Genomic DNA, 25334 nt, shown 5'->3' on the forward strand with positions numbered 1-25334 from the left:
CACACACTCTCACTCACTTACTCACTCTTACCCACTGTCATGAAGGGGCCTGTAAGGCATTTCTGAGCAGTGTAGTTCAGATTGAGGCACTATAAAGCTCAGATGACCTGTGGGCTAGGATGGAGGGCAGTTCTGAGCACAATTATGCACCTTCAAACTCCCCACCCCATTTTTCCCAGGCAAATGACCTATATGACCTACCTATGAGGTTCCTTCCAGGTATATAGGCAGTGTCTCATGATCCCAGGTGTCTGATTCCCTCTCTCTCTGTTCCTTTAATATAGCTAGAGAGTGCAGTGGATAGAAACCTGGATCTGGAGTCAGGCAGAACTGAGTTCAAATCCTGCCTCAGACACCTTACTAGCTGTGCGACCCTGGACAAGTCAGTTCATATCATCTGCCTCAGTTTGCTCATCTGTATATAAGTGCAGATAAGAATGGTAGCTACCTCTCAGGGTTCTTGGAAAGTTCAAATGAGATATCATGTAAAGCCCTCTGAAGACTGTAAAGCTCTGTATAAACTAGCTATTATTACCTTTATATTGCACTGTGACGGTGGTGGAGGTGCCCAGATTAATGGGTCATGTTGCACCCACACCCAGACACACACACACACACATACATCCCTTCAGTGGCCTGCACACTTTTCTGGTGATGCCCATGCCCTCAGCCTTGTTGACTCCTCTGCCTTTGCCTCCTGGTGGGACTCAAGCAGACTGACCTTCTCAGAGGCAGCCAGAGAAGTCTACCGTGTTGCTTTCACCCCTCAGTGTATGTGTTAATTAAGCAGAAAAGAAAACTAGATGGTCTTTACCTCTTAAGACCATTCATGCATTGTTCAAACTCATGGTTGCAGTGTTGGGGAAACCTTTGGAAACGTGGGCTCAACACCCACTCTGGCTTCTTGTGTGCTGGGGTTTTGATGTCTCTTCTGTGAGGGGGCGAGGGTGGTGGCAGGGCCTGGGAAGCCTCTCTAAGCATTTGTGTGTCAAACTGAGTTGTGCCGGCAGCTGGTAGGAAAAAAAGGATTTCTTAAAAGCCAGTCAAGCACCCTCTGGGGGCAGGCAGTTATGGAGGTAGATGAGTTCTTAGGCTCATGAGAACTGACTTTCTATAGTAATCATGAGAGGGTACTTTGGCTAACCACCTCCTACCCTCTTCTGTGGGTCCCCAAGAGGTTGTGAGGGGTAAACACTCCATTGGCATGTGGAAGCCCACATGTAGACATGAGGTTGGCACATTGCTGGGAGAATGAAGACACTTGGGTTGACTAAAATAAGCTGATGTCCAGAGGAATGGAGGGGGGAGAAAGACAAGGCAAGTCAACTAGCATTTATTAATTTGTTTATTATGTTTCATGCACTGAGCTAAGTGCTGAAAATATAAGTAGAAGTAAAAATAAAATAAAAAACAAATCCCTGCCCTCAAGGAGCTTCTATTCTAATGGGGTAATCAATACAACCCATAAAAGGGAGCTGAAAAGCCAAGGGGACAGTGCTGGGGATAATAAGCAGCAAATAAACTGTCCAGTTTCTTCTGAGCAGTAGCTGGTCGCTACTGTTTGAGACCCTGACAGGAGACAGAGCGTTGACAGAGACAGGATCCTTGCCCTCACGGAGCTTACAGTCAAATTGGAAGAGATGATGCATGCTGTGATACATAACGGTGTATATGCACTTCAGACCCACCTCTTCCATATGCTGGCCCCGTCACTCTGGGCGGGAGCCAGGCTCCTCTCTGACGGGTCTGTGTGTTGCGGCTCTCCCCTCATTTCTCAGCCAGCTTGCCCCGGGATCAGCTCATCACTAGAAACCTCTTCCTCTTGGAGATTGCTGCAGCTTTGATGCTCAACGCTTCCTCCCCTATTGGAAGGCTGGAGGACAGGGCAGAAACCTGCTCTCAAAGCCTTCCTTTATAGAGGGCTTAGAAATCCCAGCCATCTCTTTGTTTCCCACTAGCTTCTCTACTTGGTTTTGACTCCTCAGATGTCCAGGTACCCTCTTCAGCTTCCTTTTATGAATTGCCTTCCCCTGTTAGATTGTAAGCTCCTTGAGGGCAGGCGCTCTTTTTCTTATTTGTATTCCTAGCACTTAGCATAGTGCCTGACATATAATAGGCGCTTAATAAATGTTTATTGATTATTGACTAAAAAGCAATGGGAGAGTGCAGAAGAGAGATGTAAAGCCATCCTGGTGCATCAGAGTAGGCACTGACTGCTCCATTAGAATGAAGTTCCTTGAGGGTAGGGATTCTTTTTCTTTTTGCTTGGGTTTAGATGTCCAGTGCTTAGCAAAGTGCAGGACACATAAGTGTCTGACTGGACTTTTTTCCCCCAAGACAACTGTGTGCATCAGCCCATTTTAACCAATCCCAGTGACCTCACCATCCCATCAGTGGACTGGACTTGGGGTCAGGAGATCCAAGTTCAGAGCTCACTTCCTACGCTTAACTGTGCAATAGTCATTTAACATCTCATAGCCAAAGTGTTCTCTGCTGTAAAATGGGGAGATAATCGTATTTGCAATGCTGCATTGTGAGTAGAAGTTCTATGTAAATGTGGGTTATTATTACCATTGTGTGGGCCCGAGGCAAATGGCATTCGAGTTGGGTATCAGAGAGAATAGAAATCCAACGAAACAAGGTGGAGCTGGGGAGGAAGGCGTTGTAGGCATGAAGGCCAGCCTGCTCAGAGGTTCGCAGGTGGGGCTGGAGCACAGATTAGTAAGAGGGCGATAAGCTCACCTCAGACACTCAAAAATCTTGCCTCAGACACTTACTATTTGTGTGACCCACTAAACCTCTTCTCTGTCTCAGTTTCCTAATCTGTAAAATGAGGATAATAATACCCTATTTCATAGAGTTGAAAAGAACAAATAATCTAATATTTAAAGCATTTCATAAATTTTTAAGTGCTATATGAGTGTTAGCTATTATTGCTGTTTTCATTATTTAGTAAACAATTGGGAGCCATTGGTGGGTTTTGAGGAGGGATGGTGACATGGCCAGATCTGCATGTAAAGAAGATAAGTCTGGCAGCCTGTGAAGAAGGGTTAATGATTAGAGAAAGGGCAGGCGTGAGAATATCTGTTATTAAACTATCTCAGTAGCTTAGGCAGGTGGATAGGGAGACCCAGAATTCAGGTGGTGGAAATAGAGAAGAGGGGCTGGTCATGGGAGATGATGGCAGTGGAATTGACAGCAGGCCTTGGTAATGGAATGGATAGCAGCATTGAAGGTGCTGGACCATGAAGTCATCCTCATACCCCTTACATGGAGAGGTTTGGAGGAGCCATTGGGAAAGCAGAGGGGGCCCCAGAAACTGGGTCTGGAACTCAGGCAAAGAGGCCTTCCTAGAGGTATAGATTTGGGAATCATCTCTAGCCAGAACCCTACAGCAAGGGAAAGTGTAGAGAGAAGAGGGCCGAGGGTAGCTTCTTGAGGGATACCCATATTAGGGGCTCAGGAAGAGAGTGGGGAAACAGGTAAGAGAGCAACCAGGAAATGGCATGTCTAAAGCTGAGGAAAGAGCAGGGGCGGTCAGCAATGTCCGTGCTGTCAGATCTAAGAAAGACCATTGGGTTTGGACCTCTGCAACCTTTAGGATCACCACCTTGGTAGAATGGCAGGTGGCTGGGCATGACAAAGAGAGGAAAAACCAGATAGCCAGATGGTAAGAAGTTTAGGAGGGCGTGGGTAGTGTCGTGATAGAAGCATTGGGCATAGACATTTTTTCCCCAAGAAATTTAGCAGTGGAGGGAAGGAGGGAGGTGGAACCGTAGAATTGGATGAAGTAGATATGTCAAGGGAAGGGTTATTTTGGGAACTGGGGAGACCTCAGCATGTTTGTAGACTGCCTTGAGAAGGAGTTGGATATGCATGGGGTGTGGGGGGAGGCGGGGAGGGGGAAGCTCCTGGGTGCAGGCTGAAGGAGGAGGGGCCGGGATCCCCTCCTGCTGGGGCCAGGGTGGGGGAGAGTGGGTGCTAAGCAATGCTTAAAAGTGTGCAGGAATGGAGCCCAGAGCCAGGAAGCTTGATACAGATGGTCTCAGTCTCCTAAGTAAAGCGAGAGGAGACATCGGGTGGAGGATGGGGGTTAGAGGGAGGAAGAGTTGGCCGTAACAGATGCTCTGAGAAGTGAGAGAGGGAGGCGATAAGGACAGTGTTTGGGAGCTGAGAATTATTCACCTTGGTGTTCAGAGGCCAGAACTAGAAACAGAGGGATGGGAGTTAAAAGCAGATTTCAACTTAATTTTAAAGTCAGCTTTGCTCCCAACTTGAGTGGGACCAGAGTAGAGCCCACTGCCCTGGGAGGTCTTGGGCTCCCTGACACTGGGGGTCTCCAACCAGAAGGTGAATGGGTGCTTGATGTTACTGAGGGGACTCTGGCCCGGATAGAAACTGGCTGGGTAACTTCTAAAGGCCTTGACAACTTAAGCATCCTGGAAGCAGAGGTAGGAGTGTTCACTGGTTTGATAGCTGGGTCACAGAAAGTCTGTTTAAGGAATGGGAGAGCTGTACATGCTTGTAAGCAAATGAGTAGGATCACTGAGGATGCTTGATGTACGGGATGGAGTTGGAGCCTAGGTCCTAGCTAGATACTAGAGGAAACCCCAGGAATGAGGTCAAGGTGATAATAAAGGGATAAGCTTCAGGGGTGAACAGACTTTTTCTGTAAAGCGAGAGAGGCCAGATTACAGGGTATGATGTAGAGGGCTGGAGTTGGAAAGTTCATAAAAAAATCATGGGATCTGAAACTAAAGAAGGCCTCAGTGACCATCCAGTCCAAGGGTGGGGAACCTGCGGCCTCGAGGCCACAAATCCTCTGTAAAACTTGGACTCAGTCAAAGGGTCGCACCCAAGGACCTACAGTATTACACTGGCCTCAAGACTGCAGGTTCCCCACCCCTGATCTAGTCTTAAGTTTCGGTTGGAATTAGTAATTAGTAAGTAAGAACTATCTAAGGTTCTTGGCTAGGGGTGACATGACATTAATGAAAAGTTAGACTGCCAGTAGTCTGCAGAGTTGATGGAGTAGAGGGGGAGAATGGAGTTAGGTATCCCAGCTAAGAGAAAGCTGTGAATTTCTTTTTATTCCTTAGCATGAGGTATGAGAACTGTACCCTTCAGTTCATTTTAATAGCATTTAAAATAGAACTCACGTCATGTTCCTCTCCGTGGCTAGCACTCCCTACTGTGGTTAGTCACCACCCTAAGTGGACCTCAGCTGGGTCCCTTGAAGGGTCGCTGTCCCAGGTTCAAGGTACTCTGTGGGTCTGCACTCCTAGAATTAGAGCTCACGAGCCCCCACCAGTATGTTTGCCTTTAATAGTCAGCTAAAGAACACAGTTAGCTCAGAGGAAAGACATTTACTGGCATTGTAAGAACAATGGTGGCAAAACATTTCCCCATTAAACTGGGAGTCCACTGTCCCACAGCTACATACAGCACCAGTAGGAAAAGTGCACATGCGCGCGCATACACACACATACACACAAACACACAAATATATTTATACACACACACACACACACACAGAGTATGCTAAACAGAGATGATACATTTGTAGTGTATCACACTTGTAGTATTACAGGACCCAGTGCCCTTGCCTTTCCTGGAGTACCTCCCACAGGGGTAGTTCCTCTTCTGGGAAGGTTGTTCCATTAGGACCTCTAGGCCTATTTCTCTCTGTATCTCAACTCCTAATGGCCAGAACTGGCTCCTTTATCAACCCACACTCATAAAACTCACCCTCCTCAGAGTTGCCTCCTATCTTAGCAATAGGCCTTTCCCTGCTTGGTTTGATGTCTCCTAACAGGCAAATTAATACACTGGAAGTTAGCAGAGTTGGTGGGAGGAGGAAGAGAGAGAGATTCCCCTCCCCCCATGCCACACTTAAGAGTTAAGTGTCTCTTCCTGCTCCAGAGCTGTGTTCTCCCATAGCTGGCTCTTTTCTTCACTGCCAGGGCTCCCACTGTGGTTAGCTATTTCCTGCCTAACTTCCTTCACAGAGAAAGGCCTCTCTTTTTAAAGGGCCACCTCACCTAAAGGGACTTGGTCAGTTTTTGGCCAGCCATTTGTCCTCTAATTCCATCATTTTTGATCAGAGAACTTTATAACTTGTGTAACAAAGTATAAACCCTTTAAGATTGTAAACCTTGTATCTGTTACCTTGCTCTTAACTTTAGGGGTTTCATGAGCTAGGCTGGGGGGTAGTAGTGGTGGTAGGAATCAGCTCATTAGGAGTATCCTCATCGCTTCCCCCCATCTAATAATTCACTTCATAAAAATATAAATTGCCAGAGATCTCTCATTTAACTGGGTTCTATCAACCAATCAGTAAGCATTTACTAAATGCCTACATATTCCAGGCACTGGTTGTGAAGGTAAAAATGAAAGTCTCTGTCCTTGAAGAATTTACATTTTATTGAGAGAAATTATACGCACTCATATAAGTAGCTACGGAATACGTCCACAGAGTCTCCAGGTGTTGCCTCACACAGCTCACTCTCCAGACTGGTCAGCTTCCTTAGCATCAGCCCTTCCTTGCGTGACCTGAGCTCCTCCTTCCCGGGGCCTGCTCTCCTGACTGCTGAGTCCCTGCTCCCTTCATTCCCAGCTCATCTGACTCTAGATTCCCCACACCCACACCAGCAGCCCTGCCCCTCATATGGGTACCCTTCTCCTTCTGTCTCCACTCCCACTTTCTAGCTTCTCTTTATAGTTTGTCTTCCTCTATTAGAATGTGAGGGCAGCCAGGTGGCACAGTAGAGTGCCAGGCCTGGAGTGAGGAAGGCTCATCTTCCTGAGTTCAGATCAGGCCTCAGACACTAGCTGTGTGACCTTGGGCAAGTCACTTAACTTTTTGCCTCGGTTTCCTTATCTGTAAAATGAGCTGGAGAAGGAAACAGCAAGCTATTCCAGTATCTTGGCCAAGACAACCCCAAATGGGGTCACACAGAGTCGGACACACTGACAAAGGACTGAGCAACATTAGAGTGTAAGCCCCTGGAGAGGAGGGCCCGTCTGGTTTTCTTATTTTTGAGAGCCCATAGTGTTCAGCACATAGTAAGTGCTTAATTCATCCCCCATCTGTGGAGAATGGCAGTAGCAACTGAGGGGATCAGAATGAGCCTCCTGCCAGAAGAATGTAAGCTGTGATTTAATGGGCCTAGGATTCTCAGAGGCAGCGGCGAGGAGGGAGCACATCCCAGGCCTGGGGGACGATCCTGACAAAGGGAGATGGGGTGCTGTGTGTGAGGAGCAGGGAGAGAGACCTGAGCTTCAGGAAGGAGGAGGATGTGCAGCGAGGTGAGAAGCGGAGCTTGGGGCTGATGCTGAAGTCAGCACTTCTCTCTAGTCACAGGTGGAAGCCCTCAGCTCCTGGAGCAGGGTGCCCGGTGGTTTGAAGCCTGCTTTCTTTTCCACCCCCTTCCCTGTCTGTCTCTTGCCTGTCTCCAGAAGGGTTGAAAATGACGACGATGGTGATGGCCTTTTTATGGCACCAGTTTGACCCCACTCTCCCATGGCCATGCAGTAAATGGCCTAAATGGCCCTTTCTCTTGCCCTGAAGTGTCAGTGCTTCTATCTCCGGCCTGTGCTTAACGCTTCCTGGACAGCCGCCTTCGCCACGGGTGTTTCTCCAGGAAAAGACTAAGCTCGCCTGCCCCGGGTTTCCCCTTCAACCGAGGCTGGCAGATAAGGAGCGGGCTCCAGGGAAAACTAAGTTTGGAAGGGGGATGCCTGAGGGGTCCCAGAGGAGGCCTGACGAGGCCAAGGGGAGCACCAGCCAAATCTAGGGGTGCTCATAGGGCTTCCACTCTTCTCCACCCCTCTTCTGTGGCTGCGGGTTCGGTAATAGGCCATCGCTTCCCTTGTTACGATGCGCTGTGTGCAAAGCTTTGGCGGAGGGAGACCCAAGATGCAGGCCCTGCCCTCAGGGGGCTCACAGTCTAGTTGGGCATAATTAGACACAAGCGCAGAGAGCAAAAATGTTTGTCTGAATAGTGCAGTGATAAAGCATGAGTCCAGGAGACTGAAGAGAAAACATACCACCTACCTCCTGCTAGAGAAGTCGTGGGCTGCAGATGAAGAATGAGACATGCATTTTTGGAAGTGGCCAATGTGGGCATTTTTTGGCTGAACTGCATTTGTCATGAGGGCTTCCTTTTTGCTTTAAAAAATTGTCCGTTTGGAGGGCACAGGGGAGAGAAAGAGAATAAATTCTTGTGGAAATGAATATTTTTTAAAATTATATTAATCATAATAAACTATAACGTTGGCATAATTCTTTGCAGTTTGAAAAGCCCTTTATGTAGACAGCTGCCCATTTGAGCTTCTCATCCCTGTCAAATAGTTGTGTCAGATATTAGAAAGCCTGTGTTATAGATGAGGGGACAGAGGACCAGAGAGGTTTAGCAACTCACCCGTGGTCACACAGCCTTTCTGATTCCAAGTCTTAGGACTCATTTAGTTCCATCTTCTGTGTAGGGGCAGGGAGAAGGAGGGGGCGCCTACACATGTAATCCCTGCTAGAGAAGTACAAAGATAGAGATGGCAGAGCCCCAGCCCTTGGGCTTCCAGTCTGGTAGGAGAAGAAGACATTCACATGTATTCTTATGGTGTTGTAGAGTTCACATGTGGGAGGCAGGACACCACAGTGGTCAGGGTTCTGAATTTGGAGTCAGAGGACCTGGTTTCAAAACTTACCCCTGTTCCTTGGACAAGTTACTTAAGCCTTATCCTGATTGGGCCTCAGTTTTCTCTTCTGTAAAATGAGAGGGTTGGACCATGCTTGTTGAGGTCCCTTCCAGCTCTCAACCTAATTAAATACTGCATTCTTTGGCCCTGTGATGTAGCGAAAGGTATCTGGGTGTCACCGGGGATAGAGTGCTGGAATTGGAATCAGAGACCTGTGTTCAAATCCTGACTCAGATACTTAATAGCTGTGTGTGACCCTGGGCAAGTGGCTTAACTTCTGTCTGCCTCAGTTTCTTCATCTGTAAAATGGGGGTAATAACACTCCCTGGGTTGTTGTGAGGATCAGATGAGATAATAATTGTAAAGCTCTTAGCACAGTGCCTGGCACACTGTCAGCCTGATACAAATGTTAGCTATCATTATTATTATTATGATGATGATGATGATGATATCATATTTATAATGTGCTTTGTAAATCTTAAAGTGCCATTTCAATGCTTGCCATTGATGTAATGTAGAATGTGATATAGTGTTTAGGAGAGGCCTGGGAGACTCAAGGATGGATGGATCACTTTGGGGTGGGAAGAAGTATGTGGAGGGAGGGGATGGCCATGAGTAGTAACACTGGACCTAAGTTAGGCCTTAAAGGAGAGAAATTTCAATAAATAGACAAAGCTAGAGGTTGGTCAAAAAAGCAGTTCTAGACATGGAGGATGGTGCATACAAAGGCTTGGAGGCTGGAGAAAACAGGATGAAATCAAGGACTAGCGGCTATTCATCGTCTTAGGTTGACACATAGAGTGTGCAGGCGTAAGGTCATGAAATAAAGCTGGAAAGGGAAGTCTGGGGCAAATTATGGGTTTGGGGAATGATTTACATAGAAGTAAGAGGCATTTGTGGCATAATGGGTAGAGAATCTGGAGGTGGAAATCGAGAAGAGCTGGGTTCAGATCCCAGCTCAGGCACTGATTCACAGATACCATCTAAGGCTGCCCTCAAGGAGATTCCAATCTCTGCTGGGGGGGGAGGGGGAGAATGGGGTGTGTGCACATGCCTGCCACTGAGGACAATTAGAGCACATTGTCAAGGCTGTGGTAGTGAAGTGCTAAGTGGAATACAATCAGGTGGTCTAGGGCTTCCTGCCAGTAGGTGGCATGGCATGTAGCTATTTTAAAGGTCATTCCTGTACACCTTGACTGTTCTGCTTTAGCTCAGGCCTTCTTGGGAGAGGGATGGTTATGGACTCCTAGCGTGGGGGGGCAAGGAAAGTTTTGTAAGTGTCAGAAAAGCAGTTAACTGCAGAAGTAGCAAGCCTGTGGGAGGAAGAGGATAAGCTACCTGGGTGGCAGTCTAGGGGGGGAAAGATCTGGGTGTCTTAGATTAGCTAAGGGGTTCACCAGTGGTACCTGGCTGGACCTGGCTGCTACAAAAGCAAATGTGACCTTGGGCAAAGGGCTGTGCAAGAGAGAAACAGACTGATTCGTGCAGTTCTCAGAGAGGACCAATGACGTCACAAGGGTGACATCTTGACCTGAGAGTAAATTGGTTTTAAGTGAGGCAGAGCTGCCAAAGTCATCAGCCTCACTGTCTCCTCCAGAGTCATTGGAGTCCAGTGGCATGAGTCAAGACAAAGGGTGATGGCCCAAGATACAGTGGACAAATTGGTCTTTTGAATTAAGGTCTTTCCCAAGTGTCAGTTTGTCTGAGGCAACACCCATTCAATGACTAAGGGCGAGGTAAGAATTGAGACAAAAGATTGTTTACCTAGTTTACCAGTACAAAAATATCAATCTGGGAGGGGAACACTCCTGCACAGTTGATCGCAGTTGTGCGGTAGTGAATTGCTTATCAATGAAGGTATCCCAGAAGAGGCTGAATGATTCTTGTCAGGGAGAGTGTTGAGAAGATTTCTGTGTAAGATAGACTGGAAGGAACCATGAACTTGAGATCAGAAGAATCAGGACTTGAGACCGGGCTCTGACAGTAGGTAGCCACATTTAGTGGACAAGTCCCTTCTCTCTGGGCCTCAATTTTTGTTCTCTGTAAAGCTTAGAAGGTTGAATTAGTGGTCTCGCTCTGTCAGGTGATGAACTCTCCACTCAGACATTATTGAAAGGCTAGGCACTGAGAATAGAGATAAAACAAGCCCCTGCCCTCAAGGAGTTGACATTCTGCTTAGAGCACGTAATTTGTACATTGGTGTTCAAGTGGAGGAAGGTCATTGCAGTAGTCTAAGAGCATTGATGAGGTTTCAGGAAAGGTCTCTTATAGGAGGCAGCCCCTGAGCTGAGCCTGAGGGATCGTCAGAGGCGGAAGCCTTAAAGGTCCCTGTCAGCTGTGGGTGGTGGAAAGCCATCTCTCGCCATGGCTGCAGGTCCTTCCCCAACACTGTTGGTCAGGCATGTTCGCTTCCAAAACTGCTTCTTCCCCCTCTACAGTTGCAGCTAGTATGTTCCAGAGATGAGAAGGTCTGTGGGCGGGGGGTGGGGGGGCTTCCCGGGCTCAATTCTGAGGACATCTGTCTTTCCTTATCCTTGTTTCTGATAGTTCTAAAGTCATCTTCCTAGAACTGTTCGAAACAGTTTTCTTCTGTTCAATTATCACCTTCCATTAAGAAAAAAACTGAGCTTCATGGCCCTTCTCCTAGGGTCCTTTATAAAATGAGAAAAGACAGATGAACTCAGTTCTGCAACCCAGAGCCCACAGTGGATATATTTAACTTGGAGTCAAGAAGACCTGAGTTCAAATCCTGCCTTCCTGCATTTATTAGCTGTATGACTCGGGGCAAAGTCACCTAAACTCTCTTAGCCTGTTTTCTTTTCTGTAAAATGGGTATACTAATAGCACCACCCTCACAGGGGTTATTACTTCTAGCTGTGTGACCTTGGGCAAGTCACTTAACCTTGTTTGCCTCAGTTTCCTCATAATTAAAATGAGCTGAAGATGGAAACGGTGAACTACTCTAGTGTCTCTGCCAAGAAGACCCCAAATGGAGCTCAACAGCAGCAGCACAGAGTTGTTGGGGAGCCCAAATGAGATAATGTATGTGGAAGTGCAGTGTAAATGCTGGCTATTCACTTGAATTCAGGTTGGTGACTGTATATCAGCAGGCAGGATGAGAGCCCTGGATGGGGAGACCGAGGCCTTAGGTTTGGGCTGTTTGCTGCTACTTGGGTTCCTGGCCTCCCACTTTCTTCCCGTGGTCCTTAGTTTGCTCCTTTTAAGGGGATTCCACTCAGTGTTCTAGATAAAGTGCTTTCCAGATCAAATCCTCTCCCCTGCCTGTGTAGTGTAAGAAAGCCCCTTACGTGACAGGAGCTATCCATCGCTGCTAGACAGGAAACTCACAAAGCGGTCCATTCTATCGTTGAATCATTCTGTTTGCTACAAACCTTTCTCCATGATTTAGTCTAAATCAGCCGCCTTCTCACTCCCCTCCCTGACCCGCGTTGACACAGAGTGCGATTATTTGCTCTGGATGAATAAATGCTTGTTAAATAACTAGTCATATTATTTTAAGTAAGGAGCTCCCCCCTATTACAGTTAAAATGATTTCATTTTGTCAAACTTTGGTTTGTGTGTAAATCTTGGTGTTACGATGATGTAAGACTTTGCAGTGGGTCTCTTGTCTCCCTGTTAAGGACCAAAGGGGGAAGGTCAGCATGGGTGCTTCTGGAAGTTTTTGGAGAGAGCCCTAGGTGCAAGTGAAGTGGCCCCAGATGTTTCTCTCTTTCCCCCCCTTCCGCCTCTCAGATCTGGTGGTGATCATAGGAATTAGACCTGGACAGGACGCTCAAGAAGATTTAACCCAGAGGTTCTTAACCTATGCTCCCAGTCACTCTTCCAAGGCTATGAGTCACCCATGACTGGTGGGCCATATCAGTGGAGGGAGTTGACACACTGAGAGGTCCCCATGTTGATGAAAGCTTACGTTTGGACCAAAACCAAGTTACCAGCCATGTCCTCACAGAGAGAAATAAGTACTAAAAACCCCCATTTCATGATTCATCCTATAATTCAACCAGATAGTACTAATTGAGTGGATAGAGCATCGGACCTGGAGTCAGGAGGACCTGAGTTCGAACACAGCTTTCGATATATACTAGCTGTGTGACCCTGTGCAAATCACTTAGCCTTTGTCTGTCTCAGTTTCCTCATCTGTACAGTGGGGATAGTAATAGCACCCAGGATTGTTGTGAAGATCACAAAGGTTTTTGCAAACCTTAAAGTGCTATATAATTTCTGTTGTTACTATCATCAGACATTTATTAAGTCATAAGAATAATAGCTCATATTTATATGGTGCTTACTGTGTGTCAGGCACTGTGCTAAGCACTTGACAATCTCATTTGACCCTGACAGTTACTCTGGGAGATAGGTGCTAATGTTATCCCCATTTTACAGTTGAGAAAACTGAGGCAAATAGGGATTTGCCTAGGGTCACACCACTAGAAAGTGTCTGAGGTCATCTTGACTCTAGGCCTGCCATTCTATAGCTGCCACCCATGAAAATACCTACCATTGCCAGGCACTGTGCCTAGGAACCGAGAATCCAAAGACAAAAGTGAGACCGCTCCTGTCCTCAAAGGGCATGCATTCTATCAGTGGACACAGCGGATAAACAGGTATAGAACACATGTAATGAGTCAAGAGTTCTGATCTTTGTAGCCTGGCACCAACTGCCAGCTGGTTGGTAGGATTGGAAGAATACCTTCTCCTCCCCCCAAAGCAAGAAGGATCCACCCATCCTACATAAGAGGCTGGTTGCCCACTCAGGCATGTTGTCGATATGGGCATGCTTCCTCAGGCCCATGGTTGGACTAGTTGCCCACCGACATCTCTTTCAATTCCAGGACTCTGAGGGCAGGGCCACATTCCTTTGGAATAAGTTCAAGAGAGCCCCGCAATTTACAGGCCAGTTGTACCATGAATGTCCATTTGTTAATTAGTTAACAAGCCTGTGCCAGGCACTGGGGATACAGAGAAATGTTTAAGTTGGTTGTTCGGGACCCTGGGCCCTTTTCCCATATTACAAATGAGAATTCCATTTCTGCGCTAGGCCTAATAACCTGGGTGCTAGCAGAATTGGGGGACAAAGTTGGAGAGAGGCAGTTTTTGGCTCCTGGTGAGCAGAAGCCTCCTTGCCCTTAAAGCATCTACAAGCACAGTAAGGGGAATCAGGAGGGAGTGAGCTCCCTACTGATGGAAGGGGGCTGTTGCTCAGCTGTAATTTGGATTTGATGCCTCTGAGGTCCCTTGCAGTTTAGAGGTTCTGATTCTCACATTTGGGTCAGTGAAGCCAGACCGGCCTATTTGCTGTTCCTTGTCCATGATGGCGTATCTCCCACCTCCTTGTCTTTGCCCAGGCCATCCCTCATGCCTGGTGTGCCTTCCCTTTTCACTTTTACCTTTTGGAATCTGTAGCTCCCTTCCATTCTCAGCTTAAGTGCCACTCCCTTCTTCAGGAGACTTTTCCCGCCTCCCCCAGTTGCTAATATGCCCCAGTCACTTTGTTTCTAGCTATCTACTTGTCTATGAACATGGAGTCTTCCCCACTAGAATGCAGACTTCGTGAGGGCAGGGAGTGTTTCACTCATCTTTTTATCCCCAGTGCCTGGCACACTGTGGGTGTTTGCTAAATACTTACAGATTTATTGATTGACTAGGTACCTCTGAGGTTGCATTTCTCCATGTGGCTCACTCTTTCTTTGGCTGTGCATGTATGTGCCCCGTACCTGTACATGGTTACCCACTCCCAACTTCTGGCTGAGGAGTGTTGCTATAAATGGGGTTCATAATGTGACTTTGTGAGAGCCGAGATACTCTGGGGAATCGAGCTCTGAATGATAACAGCATCTCCATCCTTCCCCCAGCACTCCCCCACAGCATGTTGGAGGTAGGCAGATGGACAAAGGGACTAGACTCCCAAAAGGGGGCCTGTGTCATCTTCCCTGTGCTTGCAACCAGATGGTAGGAATTCAGGCCCAGTCAGGGGTGGAGGCAGCCTCGGAGATGCCCTCTGCCTCCTGTGCTAGGAGGAAAGCCTTCCCCTTCAGGTAGAGTATCCCCCAGCAGAAAGGTTGGGCTGCCTTGAAAGGTAATGAGCTCTCCAGTTGTGCAGGTGCTGAATGCCCATTTATCAAGGATGTGGTTCAGGAGATGGGTTTTACTGTTTCCCTTTCGTTTTTGTTCCCAGCATCTGGCATCACGGGAGGTAGTATTTGTAGAGCACGGTGCCTAGCACATAATAGGGGCTTAATAACACATTTTTGTCCCTTTCACCTTCTCCATGTAGCACAGCGTTTGATGCATAGTAGGTACTTAATAATAAATACTTGTTCTCTTCTTCCCCATCTAGCTCAGTACTTGGTGCATAGTAGGGGCTTAATATCAAATGCTTTTTCCTTCCCCATCCCTTCTTAAGCACAGTGTCTGGCACCCGGCTGAGATGTTTAGGAAATGTTTTTTGCTTGACCAATTGATTGGCCAGATTCTGGGATTCTTATCCAGCTTCTTCATTTTACAGACAGAGTAACAGAAACACCCCTTTGCTCTGAGCTTTGCTGTCTTAGCCAAGCCTCCCGTGGCAGAGAGTGGGAAGGAGGCTCGTCGGGGAGATGGTCCCTTGTGGCCCGTGGATGTTAGTCTGACAGGCAAACGTGTGTGGGATTGGAAGTCACCCACCCCTCCCTAATAGATACCACTGAGGAACATCTTGTTGGACCCTGGATTGTTTCTCTGGGGTTCCAGAATGTCCCTGTGCCTCCTTAGAGGCACCACGACAGGTTCTGCTTCTCAAGGGTTCTTAACTGGATGCCATGGATCTCTTGGTTGACTCAGACCCAGCTCAGGAAAGCCAGTTTGTACCTCACCAACAGCCCAGGATGGCCCAGGGCAGAAGCCCACCTTCCCCTGTGGCAGAACTGAGAGCCCACAGAGGCTTTCTGGCTCCCTATAAATTTAAATACTCTGTTGTTTCTCCCACCCCAAAGACCCAGTGCCAAATGCCACAGACCACCTCCTCTGCCTCCGTCAGCAGGAGCTAACATTAGTCTCTCTCACCCCGTCTCTCTTTCTGTTGAGTCAACGTTTATTTTTAGGGAATATCAGAAAGCGATTTGTCGTGTGTGTCACAGGTAGGGAGGGAACAGGGGGTCCTGGGACACACGGCCACCAGGCCCAGACTCTTTCCCAAATGTGCTGGCCCCCATGCAGTGAAAACATGGCTTCGGTGATCACCCGTGCACCGACTGCCTCACTGTGCTTACACACATGTGTATTAATGGCTTTGCACATGGGTGCACATGTGTGCACTGGTCATGCGTTTGTGGACTAGGTTAAATAAGACTGCTTGCCGAGGCATGCCCCCAGTAGCCAGGCCACTGTCCAGCAGCAGCGGGCAGGCAGGCTGGAGAGCTGGCCAGCTCTATTTTGAGCCATGGCCGCCCTAGAAATAGCTGGAGCAGGAGAGACTGGCTGTAAAGCATTGTCGCCTGCACTGGGTGTTGTTTGTCTTTTGAATTTAAAAAAATAAAAAATAAAAATAAATTTTTAAAAAATCTAAAATTAATGACTACTGAAATGTGCTTTGCTTATGTGTACGCTGCAGATTTGGCTCTTTGCAGATGGAATTTCAGATCTGTTTACATGTCTCTGTTAGCATTTTGGAAGAAAACAGTTCACAGAGATCCAGGGAGATAATTTTTCTGAAATCGCACCTCCTCTTCGGTGCACCAGTGGGCTCTCACTTCCCCACTGCCTTGTCTGCCTTGCTGAGGTCTGACCTTCTTGGGGGTCACTCTGGAGGTGACTGGGTTGACCCACCCTAGTACAGATGTGCTTAGCGGGAGGGAGAGTGGGGTGGCTCTCTGAGCCCTCTCAACCAAGGCTGGGAAGAAAAAGAGATAGAGCTGGCCAGGAACTTGGCATCTTCAATGAATTTGTAGGGGAAGGTGACGGGGAGGCTCTGAGGAGTCAGATTCTGTGTATGAGATAAGTGGGGTGAAATTGGTGGTTCCTTTACCTGCCGATTTACGCTCCACGGAATCCTGGCTGTGGGCTTGCTTCATTTCAGGTCGGTGGAGTGCTTTCCTGACTCTCGCGAGGACCCTACGAGGGTAGTTATTTAAGCTGGCATTCAGGGTCGGGTCAGTGGAAGGCAGGCAGGCAGGCGAGAGCTTGAGTGACTGGGGAGGGGTAGGGTGGCTGGGCTGTGGGCACCATAGCCGAAGGTGGACTGACTCTCTCCTCCTCCCCCTCCTCTTTCTTCCTCCTTCACTCTCTCCTCCTCTTCTCTCCCTCCTCTCTTGCTCACCCTCCTCCTCCCATCCTCCTCTCCTCCCCCCTCCCCCACCAGGTCTCCTACGCCCGTCCGAGCTCAGCATCCATCCGGGATGCAAACTTGTACGTCAGCGGCCTCCCAAAAACCATGACCCAGAAAGAACTGGAGCAGCTCTTCTCGCAGTATGGACGCATCATCACCTCCCGCATCCTGGTGGATCAAGTCACAGGTTCACTTGGCTTCTTCCTTGGCACCTTCCCCACCCCTGTCCATGGTGCTGAAGCACACAGGCCCTGCTCCCAGCTCTCTGCTGCCAGCCAGTTCTAGCAGGGTTTAAGGGATGAGTCAGGGGGGCCTTCTTTAACCCTTCTGCCCCCAGGAACCCCTTATTTTAGGTCTCAGATACTTATATCCAGAAACACACACACAGCTGGGCACACACGCACGCACGCATGCTTACTTATGGGCTTCAGGATTCATGATTTCACCAGTAGGGACATTCTATTCACCAGCACAGATGGAAGCCACCTCAATGCCTTAGATGAATTTTTGATTTAGGTTTACGTACCTGGCACATAGTAGGTGCTTAGTAAATGCTGGTTAGCACAAAGGATGCTCTCATGTTTTGGAGACAATATGATGCAAAGAGTACCAGCTACAGCTTTGGAGGACCTGGATTCAAATCTCAGCTTGGACACTTCTTGTGTGAACTCTGAGCCTCAGTTTCCTTCTCTGTAAAAATCCAATTAAGAAGGCATTTTTAAAGTATATATGCTAAGCAATAGGGATAAAAAACAGCAACAACAGCAAAAACAAAGTTATCTCTACCCTTAAGGAGTTCACATTCTAATCAGGGAGACTAGTGTAAATATTAGGTGGGGACAAGACGGACCCAGAGCGGATGGTAGCAGAGGACTGGGAGTGAGTGAGAGCAGGTGAGGCCTTAAAGGCAGCCCGCTGTCCGTGACCTCCAGCTTCCTCCTAGCTGGAGATCCAATCCCCAAAGCCTGAGAATGTATAAATACTGTAACCAAAAATCACACCACACTCAGGTATGGTGGCTAAGCTTCTGGCCAAGCCAGCAACGTCCTCAGGCAATCAACCAGTCATCAGCAAGCATCTTATAAGTACTACTCTGTGCTAGGCCTTGTTGAAAGAATGATCAAATGAATCCTTGGTCCCTGCCCTTAGGGAGCTTACATTCTATTAAAGGATTCAAGTCTTATTCAAGAGAAGTGTGTGTGTGCACACGTGCACACATGTCTGCAAACACCCATGGGTACACCCACGTGTGTGTATACATGCGCACATATACACACATGTATGTGTGTATGCATGTATACGCACACCTGCACATACCCATGTGTGTATGTCATATGCACACCTGTATGTGCATACATGTATGTGTACATGTGTGTGTTTACACACATCCTCCATCTAGGTCCACATCTGTATTAACTGAAGAAGGACATGGGTGTGTAAGTACACAGACACACAGACATCTTCCCTGATGTCTAGTTTGCTCAGCAACAAATAGATGAAGGTGACTGGTTGAATTAGAGTATTCTTAAGTTCATCTTAGCACCTCTTTTTACAGATGAGGAAACTGAGACCCGGAGAAGGGAAGTCACTTGGCCTGAGATCTCACAGTGAGTTTATTGGCAAAGCTGGAATTTAAAACCGGGTCTTACAACTGGAAGAATTAACCCCCCTTAAAATAAGCTCTCTTCACCCCCTCCATGGGTGGTTCAGCTCTTTATATCTCTCGGATAATAGGCTCAGCATTGGCCAGGTATGTGAGGAGGCAGGTATTGAGGACCAGCCCTGTGGCAGGTGACACGTAAGATCCCTCACCTTGATGGGAGTGTCCCACCATGCTGTGGCAGCCCTCTCCAGAGGCTCCTCATCAGCCAGCCTCCTCGCATCTGGGTCCCATGCCAGTGCAAGCTTCACCTTGTGAGAGGAGCAGCCATCAGCAGTTTGCCACCAGGTGTTTAATGTGTTTGCCAGGTTCCCTGCATTGCAGGCCTTTGGGCAGATGCCTTAGTAGTGGGTCAAAAGGAACGTCTTCTTCCAGGATCCAGAGAGTGAGAGGAGGACCCCGGAAAGCTCTAGGCACGAGGTCTCCCCACCAGAAGAAGCCACAGGAACCTCTGGTCAATCCAGCATCCAAGTAGCCATCCGACTTCCTGGGAAGGGACATCCCCTCCTTCCTGAGGCATTTTGTTCTCCTTTGGGATGGCTCCATGTGCTAAGAAGCTCCCGTGACGTGAAGCCTCAGTTTACTTTTTTGAGACTTTCTCACCTTGCTCCTGGTTCTGCTCTTTGGGGCCAGGCACAACAGTTTCACCCCTCCCTCAAATGCTAGACCCGGATCTGGTGTCCTCCCTTGGCCTGAGCCCTCAGACCTTTGTCCTCTGGATGGTCTCCAGGGTCCCCTCCCTCCAGCCCACACACAACACCCAAGCCCGGGTCCTGCCCTTGTCACTTAATAACTGTGCAACCTTGGGTGAGTTCCCAACTCCTCTGAGAATCGGTTTCCTGCCACTGTAGAAGAGAGCCCACATTTAGACCCAGATTACCTGAGTTTGAGTTGGACCCATGGACACAGCCATCTCCTCTCTCTGCTCCTCCGTGTCCAGGCCTCAGGTGTGGCTGCTTAGACTGGGGTTACTTCATCAAGATGTTCCTCTTCACACCCAGCATGGATTTAGTTCAGACTTTGACAAAGCATTTATTAAGTTCCTGCTGTGTGCTGAGCTCTGTGCCAAGTGCCGGAAGGAATCAGCAAACATTTATTGAGTGCTTACTGTGTTGGGCCAAGAGTGAAACAATCCCTGCCCTCAGGGAGCTTACACTCTTTCAGAGATTAGCAGTATAGATGAGAGGAGGCCTCTGTTTTCTCCTTCTGGCCTGGATCATTCTGCCTTTTGCTTCTTCGCCTCATTTTTAACCATAGTCCCTTCCCCGCTCAGGTGTTTCTCGAGGTGTGGGATTCATCCGCTTCGACAAGAGAATAGAAGCAGAAGAAGCCATCAAAGGTTTGAATGGCCAGAAGCCCAGCGGTGCTACGGAACCCATTACTGTGAAGTTCGCCAACAACCCCAGCCAGAAGACGAGCCAGGCCCTGCTCTCACAGCTGTACCAGTCGCCCAACAGACGCTACCCGGGGCCTCTGCACCACCAGGCACAGAGATTCAGGTAAGGGCAGGCAGGAAGACCTAGACTTGGGCCACATATGCCAAGAGAGGCATTGCTCCTCTTGGGCCCTCAGATCCTTTTCTGTTAAATGAAAAGGAAGACTGAAGTCTTCCTCAGCTCTCATATTTTTTGACTATGGAGAGAGACAAATAGATGGGATTGGGAGAGGGGAAGACAGAGAGAGAGTTTTGAAAAATAATTTTTAAAAAACTGTATTTTATTTAACATTCACATTGTAAAATTTTGGGTTCCCAGTTCTCCTCCTCCCTCCAGCCTTTTCTTCACCCGCTGAGAAGGCAAGCAATACAATTATAAGAATTATTATTTTTTCCTAAACCAGTGAGCTTAATTATTAAAATGAGGCCATAAGTTGACTCCGACTTTGGGCCAGTCCCTTCCCCGGGTGGGGGAGAGGGGCCTGGATCACCTCCTCACCCCTGGGCCTCCTGCTTCCTCTGTGACCCTCCCGTGGCATTCCTGAGGGACAGTCCAGGCAAAGAGGGCAGAGTCTGGGTTCCGCTCCCCAGCAGGTAGCTCCTATTGGGGAGTGGATTTCTGCTCCCACACAGCCTGTATCCCAGCTGCTGTGTCTGCCATCAGATCCTGGTGGCCTCGAACACAATTTGGGAAGATTTATTCCAGGCCTAATTAGCTTCCTGGGGTCATTACTACCGGATGCCTGCTTTTGATGGACAGTAGCCCTGTGTAGCTTCTTCCCCTTTTTTTTGGTGGAGGGAGGGGGGATCTTCCTGTGATTTGCTTATTTGAAGGCCTGGTCTATGACTAATGGGAGGGGAGCTATTCTCTTAATGGCCCCTAATATATTTCCAGTAGCACTCTCCCCCCCTTCCCACTCCCTCTTCACTCTCCTCCCTTAATTAAAGGGTGATTTTCGTTACCCAGGGTCTCCCAGGAATGTAGCAGGAAGGACTGGCCTGGGGTAGGGGGTGGGGTGGGGGTCAAGAGAGACAATTAGCTTTTTGGAGTCCTCTCCATTGCCAGGAATAATAATGGGAGCTGAAATTGCTAATGATTTCTTCCTCACCAAGCATGCAAGTCATCTAATTTTTACTTTGTGTGAGCGCACATGCAGTATTTATGTAAAAAACCCTCTCCTGGAGGTTTCTAATAATGGAAACCACGGCTGCTGCTGCCCCCAGGGTGTGAGCAGCTTTCCCCATGAGGGCCGGGTGGGAGGTGACTTAGAGCATGCTGGCCATTCACCTAGGAGAGAACCATTGGGGTGAGCAGCATTCAGCTAGTGGCTTTGGGTTTTTTATTCTTCTCTCCTTCGTTCTGCCCTACCAAGCCCACCCCCTCCAGAAAAGGATGACGTTTGGAGCTGGGGTGCCATTGGTTCACGTCAAACAGAAATGCTTTATCCACAGGTTTGATTGTGTTGAAAGGCAGATAGTTAAAACAGCATTAAAAATGATTTTAGACCCAACCTAAAATTCAGAAATTAAGAAGAAAAGGCTCAGAGGGCAGAATGGGGTAAGGAGTTATTTTTAGTTGCTAATACAGACCTGGAGAGGGACAGGGAGAGACAGAGATAGAGCGGGCTTTCCTCCAGCCTCCGAGTGGCTCTTCACTGGGCATCCCACCATGGTGAGGGCCCAAGAGGGGCAGCTGCCACTCTCAGAGCTTAGGAGGCCTGTCAGGGGAAGTGCTTGAGCGTCTCTGTCTGACAAGGGGGCCATCAGAATGAATCGTTCCATTGCTCAGTCTTGCCATCTGTGAGAAATTAACCCCGAGACCCTCCTTCTCTTTTCAGGCTGGACAATTTGCTTAATATGGCCTATGGCGTAAAGAGGTAATTAAGACTCCCCAGATCGCCAGATGTCCGTGTTGGCACAGATGGGTGCTATAATTTATTGTTCTTTTTTTAATTCACTAACTTTTGAAATTTCTTTAATTACTTTTTTCTTCCACCAGCATGTCAAATCCTTAATTTTTAGTTCGGACTTCAGTTGGTTTTTGCTTTGTTTATTTGTTTCTTTTAAGGGCACGCAGAGTATGCGTGCATCTCACGTTTTTTTCTTTGATTTACAGGTGGGCCTCTAACTTGGTTCAGGTGTCACAGCTATAGTGCCTTGGCTTAAGAATCTCCTGGCCCTCTAATGACTGCTTTTAGGAGAAAAGCATCTGTCTTTTCTCCAGCTAATTTTGCAAACTCGAACAGCGGGGGGATAATGGCAAGAGCCCTGGGCTTTGGAGCCAGCCCCAGATCCTGGCTCTGCCACTGACTACCTGAATGGCTTTGGGCAAATAATTCGCACTCCCAGGGCCTCTGAGGTCCTCAAAGGGTAGTTCAGGCACTGCCAAGGTACTGTTAGAAAGTACCGACCCCTAAAAATGATAAGGGCCTTGTATACAGAAGGAGCTCAACAAATGTCTTAACGACAGGACAGTCATCTGATGAGATTAAATCAGATTTAAATGATCTTACCCATAGTGGACGATTCCTTGGCCATGGAAAGAATCAGATTAGAGATGGGTCGCCTCCTTCCCAGCTCAGTGCTTCACGTTAAATCGGCCTTGGGAATGTAACTGTGTGCACCTTAACTACTCTTGGGTGGCTTCTGTTCACAGGTTTAACCTATACCAACTTCCCTTTTAGTTCTTTGCGTTTTTTTGTTGTTTCATTTTAAGAAGTTTGGGGGGTTGGGTCGGGCTCAGCAGGGCAGGTTGGATTACAAGTCTAGGCTCCATCTCAGAACTCCTGTCCTACAACCATGGGAGTGTCCCTGATGGGTGTGGCAGGGTGGGGCAGAGGTGTCCTGTCAGTGTCACGTGTCCTTTTGACTCAGTTGTGCCTTCCCAACTGACTAGACACACATGGGCTTTCCTTCTCCTTCCACTTAGTGCCCGATTCCCCCCCCCCCATATTTGGGAGGATACTTGTACCCTTTAACCAGACAGTATTTTAGCCCTACCCTGTACGGTAAGTGACTCCCCTGAACACAAACTCTCAGCCTCCATCATGAATGACAAGACTGAGGACAAGGGCAGACTTACCTCCTGTTCTTGGATTATTCTTTGTCCCCCAGCGTTTTCTTCTCCCTCTCTCGCCTCTTCGGCCTCCTTTGTGGAGGACAAACATGGCCCCTGGGACTCAGCATCAATAGCCCCTAGAAAGGGAGTCTGCAGGGCATGTGCTGTAAGTGGGTGGGGTCTCTGGCTTCAGTGCCTTGCCTGGCCTCTTGCATATGTCAGGTGATTGCCAATAGATTAAAAAAATATATCCAAGATCAAAATGGCAATTAAACACCTAACTTCCCTTCCGGGTCTGAATTTTTTAAAAATCCAAACTTTTAAAATAATAATAATTAGTATTTATATAGCACCTACTGTGTGTCAGGCATTGTGTCTAAAACTGTCAGAGATTCTGTGAGCACAGAGAATCCCTGGGCTGATGTGACTTGAGGATTTTGTAGTGTATATACTTGTAGCTGCAGTTTTTGATGTGAGGTGGGAACAAACAGTTCTCCACTTCAGTAGGGAAGAGGCCTTTGTTCACATCTCAGCCCCTTCCCCTTGCTCAGCCTCGGTTTCCTTATCTGTGAAATGGGACTAATCTGTCTCCACTACTGCCTTCCTGTGGCCATCATGAGGAAGGTGTTCTTGTAAGCCAAAAGGCACTCGGGATGAGGTAGTAGTCATTACTGTGTTCTGCAGAGGGAGGGTCTGCACTCAGACCCAAAGCAGGTCAGCTGGAAAGAAAGGTTTCCTTAGGATTATTGGGCCTCAAGCACAACCTTTGGGGTCTTTAACCTCTTCACAAATGGCCCCCAGATTTTCCTGTTAACTGCTGGAGCATAAAGTTTAGGCCAACCAAGGAGGTTTTCTAATTAGTGAGGCCGTTAACCACCCCCCAAAAACAATATCCAAGTAGTCCCTGGAGCAGAGTTTTGGTTTTCTAAGAACCAGTCAGAGCAGTTCGCATTCACAGATCCATGTGACGGCCTGGCTTTCAACATGCCCCTGAACTGGTCCCATCCCAGTAGAGAGACATGAAGGGATGAGGGATCTTGGCTTCCAAGATGGGAGGGCAGGAAGGGGCAGCATTTCTGGGGCCTTCTTCCAGTGATACTGAGATGAATAGAACCTAGCAAAACAAATCCCCCACTCCAAGTGGAGCAGAGCTGTGAAATGAGTAGACTTTGGGGTGACCACCAGAGGAGCTAATCATTTTAAAGACCACTCTTTTTTAATTATTATTTATTTTTTTCAATTAACAAGAAATTTATTCTCCCCCCTTCTCCCCCACAAAAAAAAAAGAAAAAGAAAACACTGTATTTTTTTAAATGCAAGTAGAATATAGAAGTAAACAGATTTTAACAGATTTGTCTGAGGGTCTCCCTTGTAGGTACATCCCTGGGCCAGTCAGAGAGAGCCCTCCAGGCCCTATCCCATGTCAAAAGAAAATGCTGCAGGCTCCTGGGGTGTGTGTGTGTGTGTGTGTCTGTCTGTCTGTCTGTCTGTCTGTCTTATCGTTCGTAACCCTCAAAGTCAGGGACAGACCTTAGGCTGTGTATGTGCTGTGCCTGTCTCTGTTTGCATTGGGGTGAGGGTTGAAGAGGGGAGGTGACCCCGTGCTCAGAGTGACATCTAGAAGATTTCACCCTACTCTGCTTGCTCCCCAGGTTCTCCCCCATCACAATCGACGGGATGACGAGCCTGGTTGGAATGAACATCCCGGGGCACACCGGGACTGGCTGGTGCATCTTCGTCTACAACCTGTCCCCCGACTCCGACGAGAGCGTCCTCTGGCAGCTCTTCGGCCCGTTTGGGGCCGTGAACAACGTCAAAGTCATCCGTGACTTCAACACCAACAAATGCAAGGGGTTCGGTTTTGTCACCATGACCAATTACGATGAGGCCGCCATGGCGATCGCCAGCCTTAACGGATACCGCCTGGGAGATCGAGTGTTGCAAGTTTCCTTCAAAACCAACAAAACCCACAAATCCTGAATTTCATATCCTTACTTATTAAAATATATATATAAATATATACGAACAAAACACACACAAAAAAAAAAGAGAGAGAGAAGGAGAGAGAGAAACAAACTTTTGGAGGCTTATGTTCAACCATGGACTTTCTAAGCCAGTGTTGCCTAAGTATTAAAACATTGGATATCCTGAGATGTACCAG

General features: G+C 47.9%; 1 protein-coding gene across 4 annotated transcripts in view; it reads left to right on the top strand.

Annotated features, from left to right (window-relative positions):
- Positions 1 to 25153, top strand: part of ELAVL4 (ELAV like RNA binding protein 4) — a 72714-nt gene extending 47561 nt beyond the window's left edge. Inside the window, exons 3-7 of one of the 4 annotated variants that reach the window (XM_027838096.1) lie at positions 17054 to 17207; positions 19954 to 20179; positions 21954 to 21992; positions 23885 to 23887; positions 24826 to 25153. In XM_027838096.1, coding sequence (XP_027693897.1) covers positions 17054 to 17207; positions 19954 to 20179; positions 21954 to 21992; positions 23885 to 23887; positions 24826 to 25153 — 750 coding nt within the window. Of the gene's footprint in view, positions 1 to 17053; positions 17208 to 19953; positions 20180 to 21953; positions 21993 to 23884; positions 23888 to 24804 lie in introns of all 4 variants that reach the window. The other 3 variants (XM_027838095.1, XM_027838094.1, XM_027838097.1) reach the window with 3 other exon arrangements.
- Positions 25154 to 25334: the final 181 nt, after the last annotated feature.

This window comes from Vombatus ursinus, unplaced genomic scaffold (genome assembly GCF_900497805.2).
Source record: "Vombatus ursinus unplaced genomic scaffold, bare-nosed wombat genome assembly UNPS02014825.1, whole genome shotgun sequence".
Lineage (NCBI taxonomy): Eukaryota > Metazoa > Chordata > Mammalia > Diprotodontia > Vombatidae > Vombatus > Vombatus ursinus.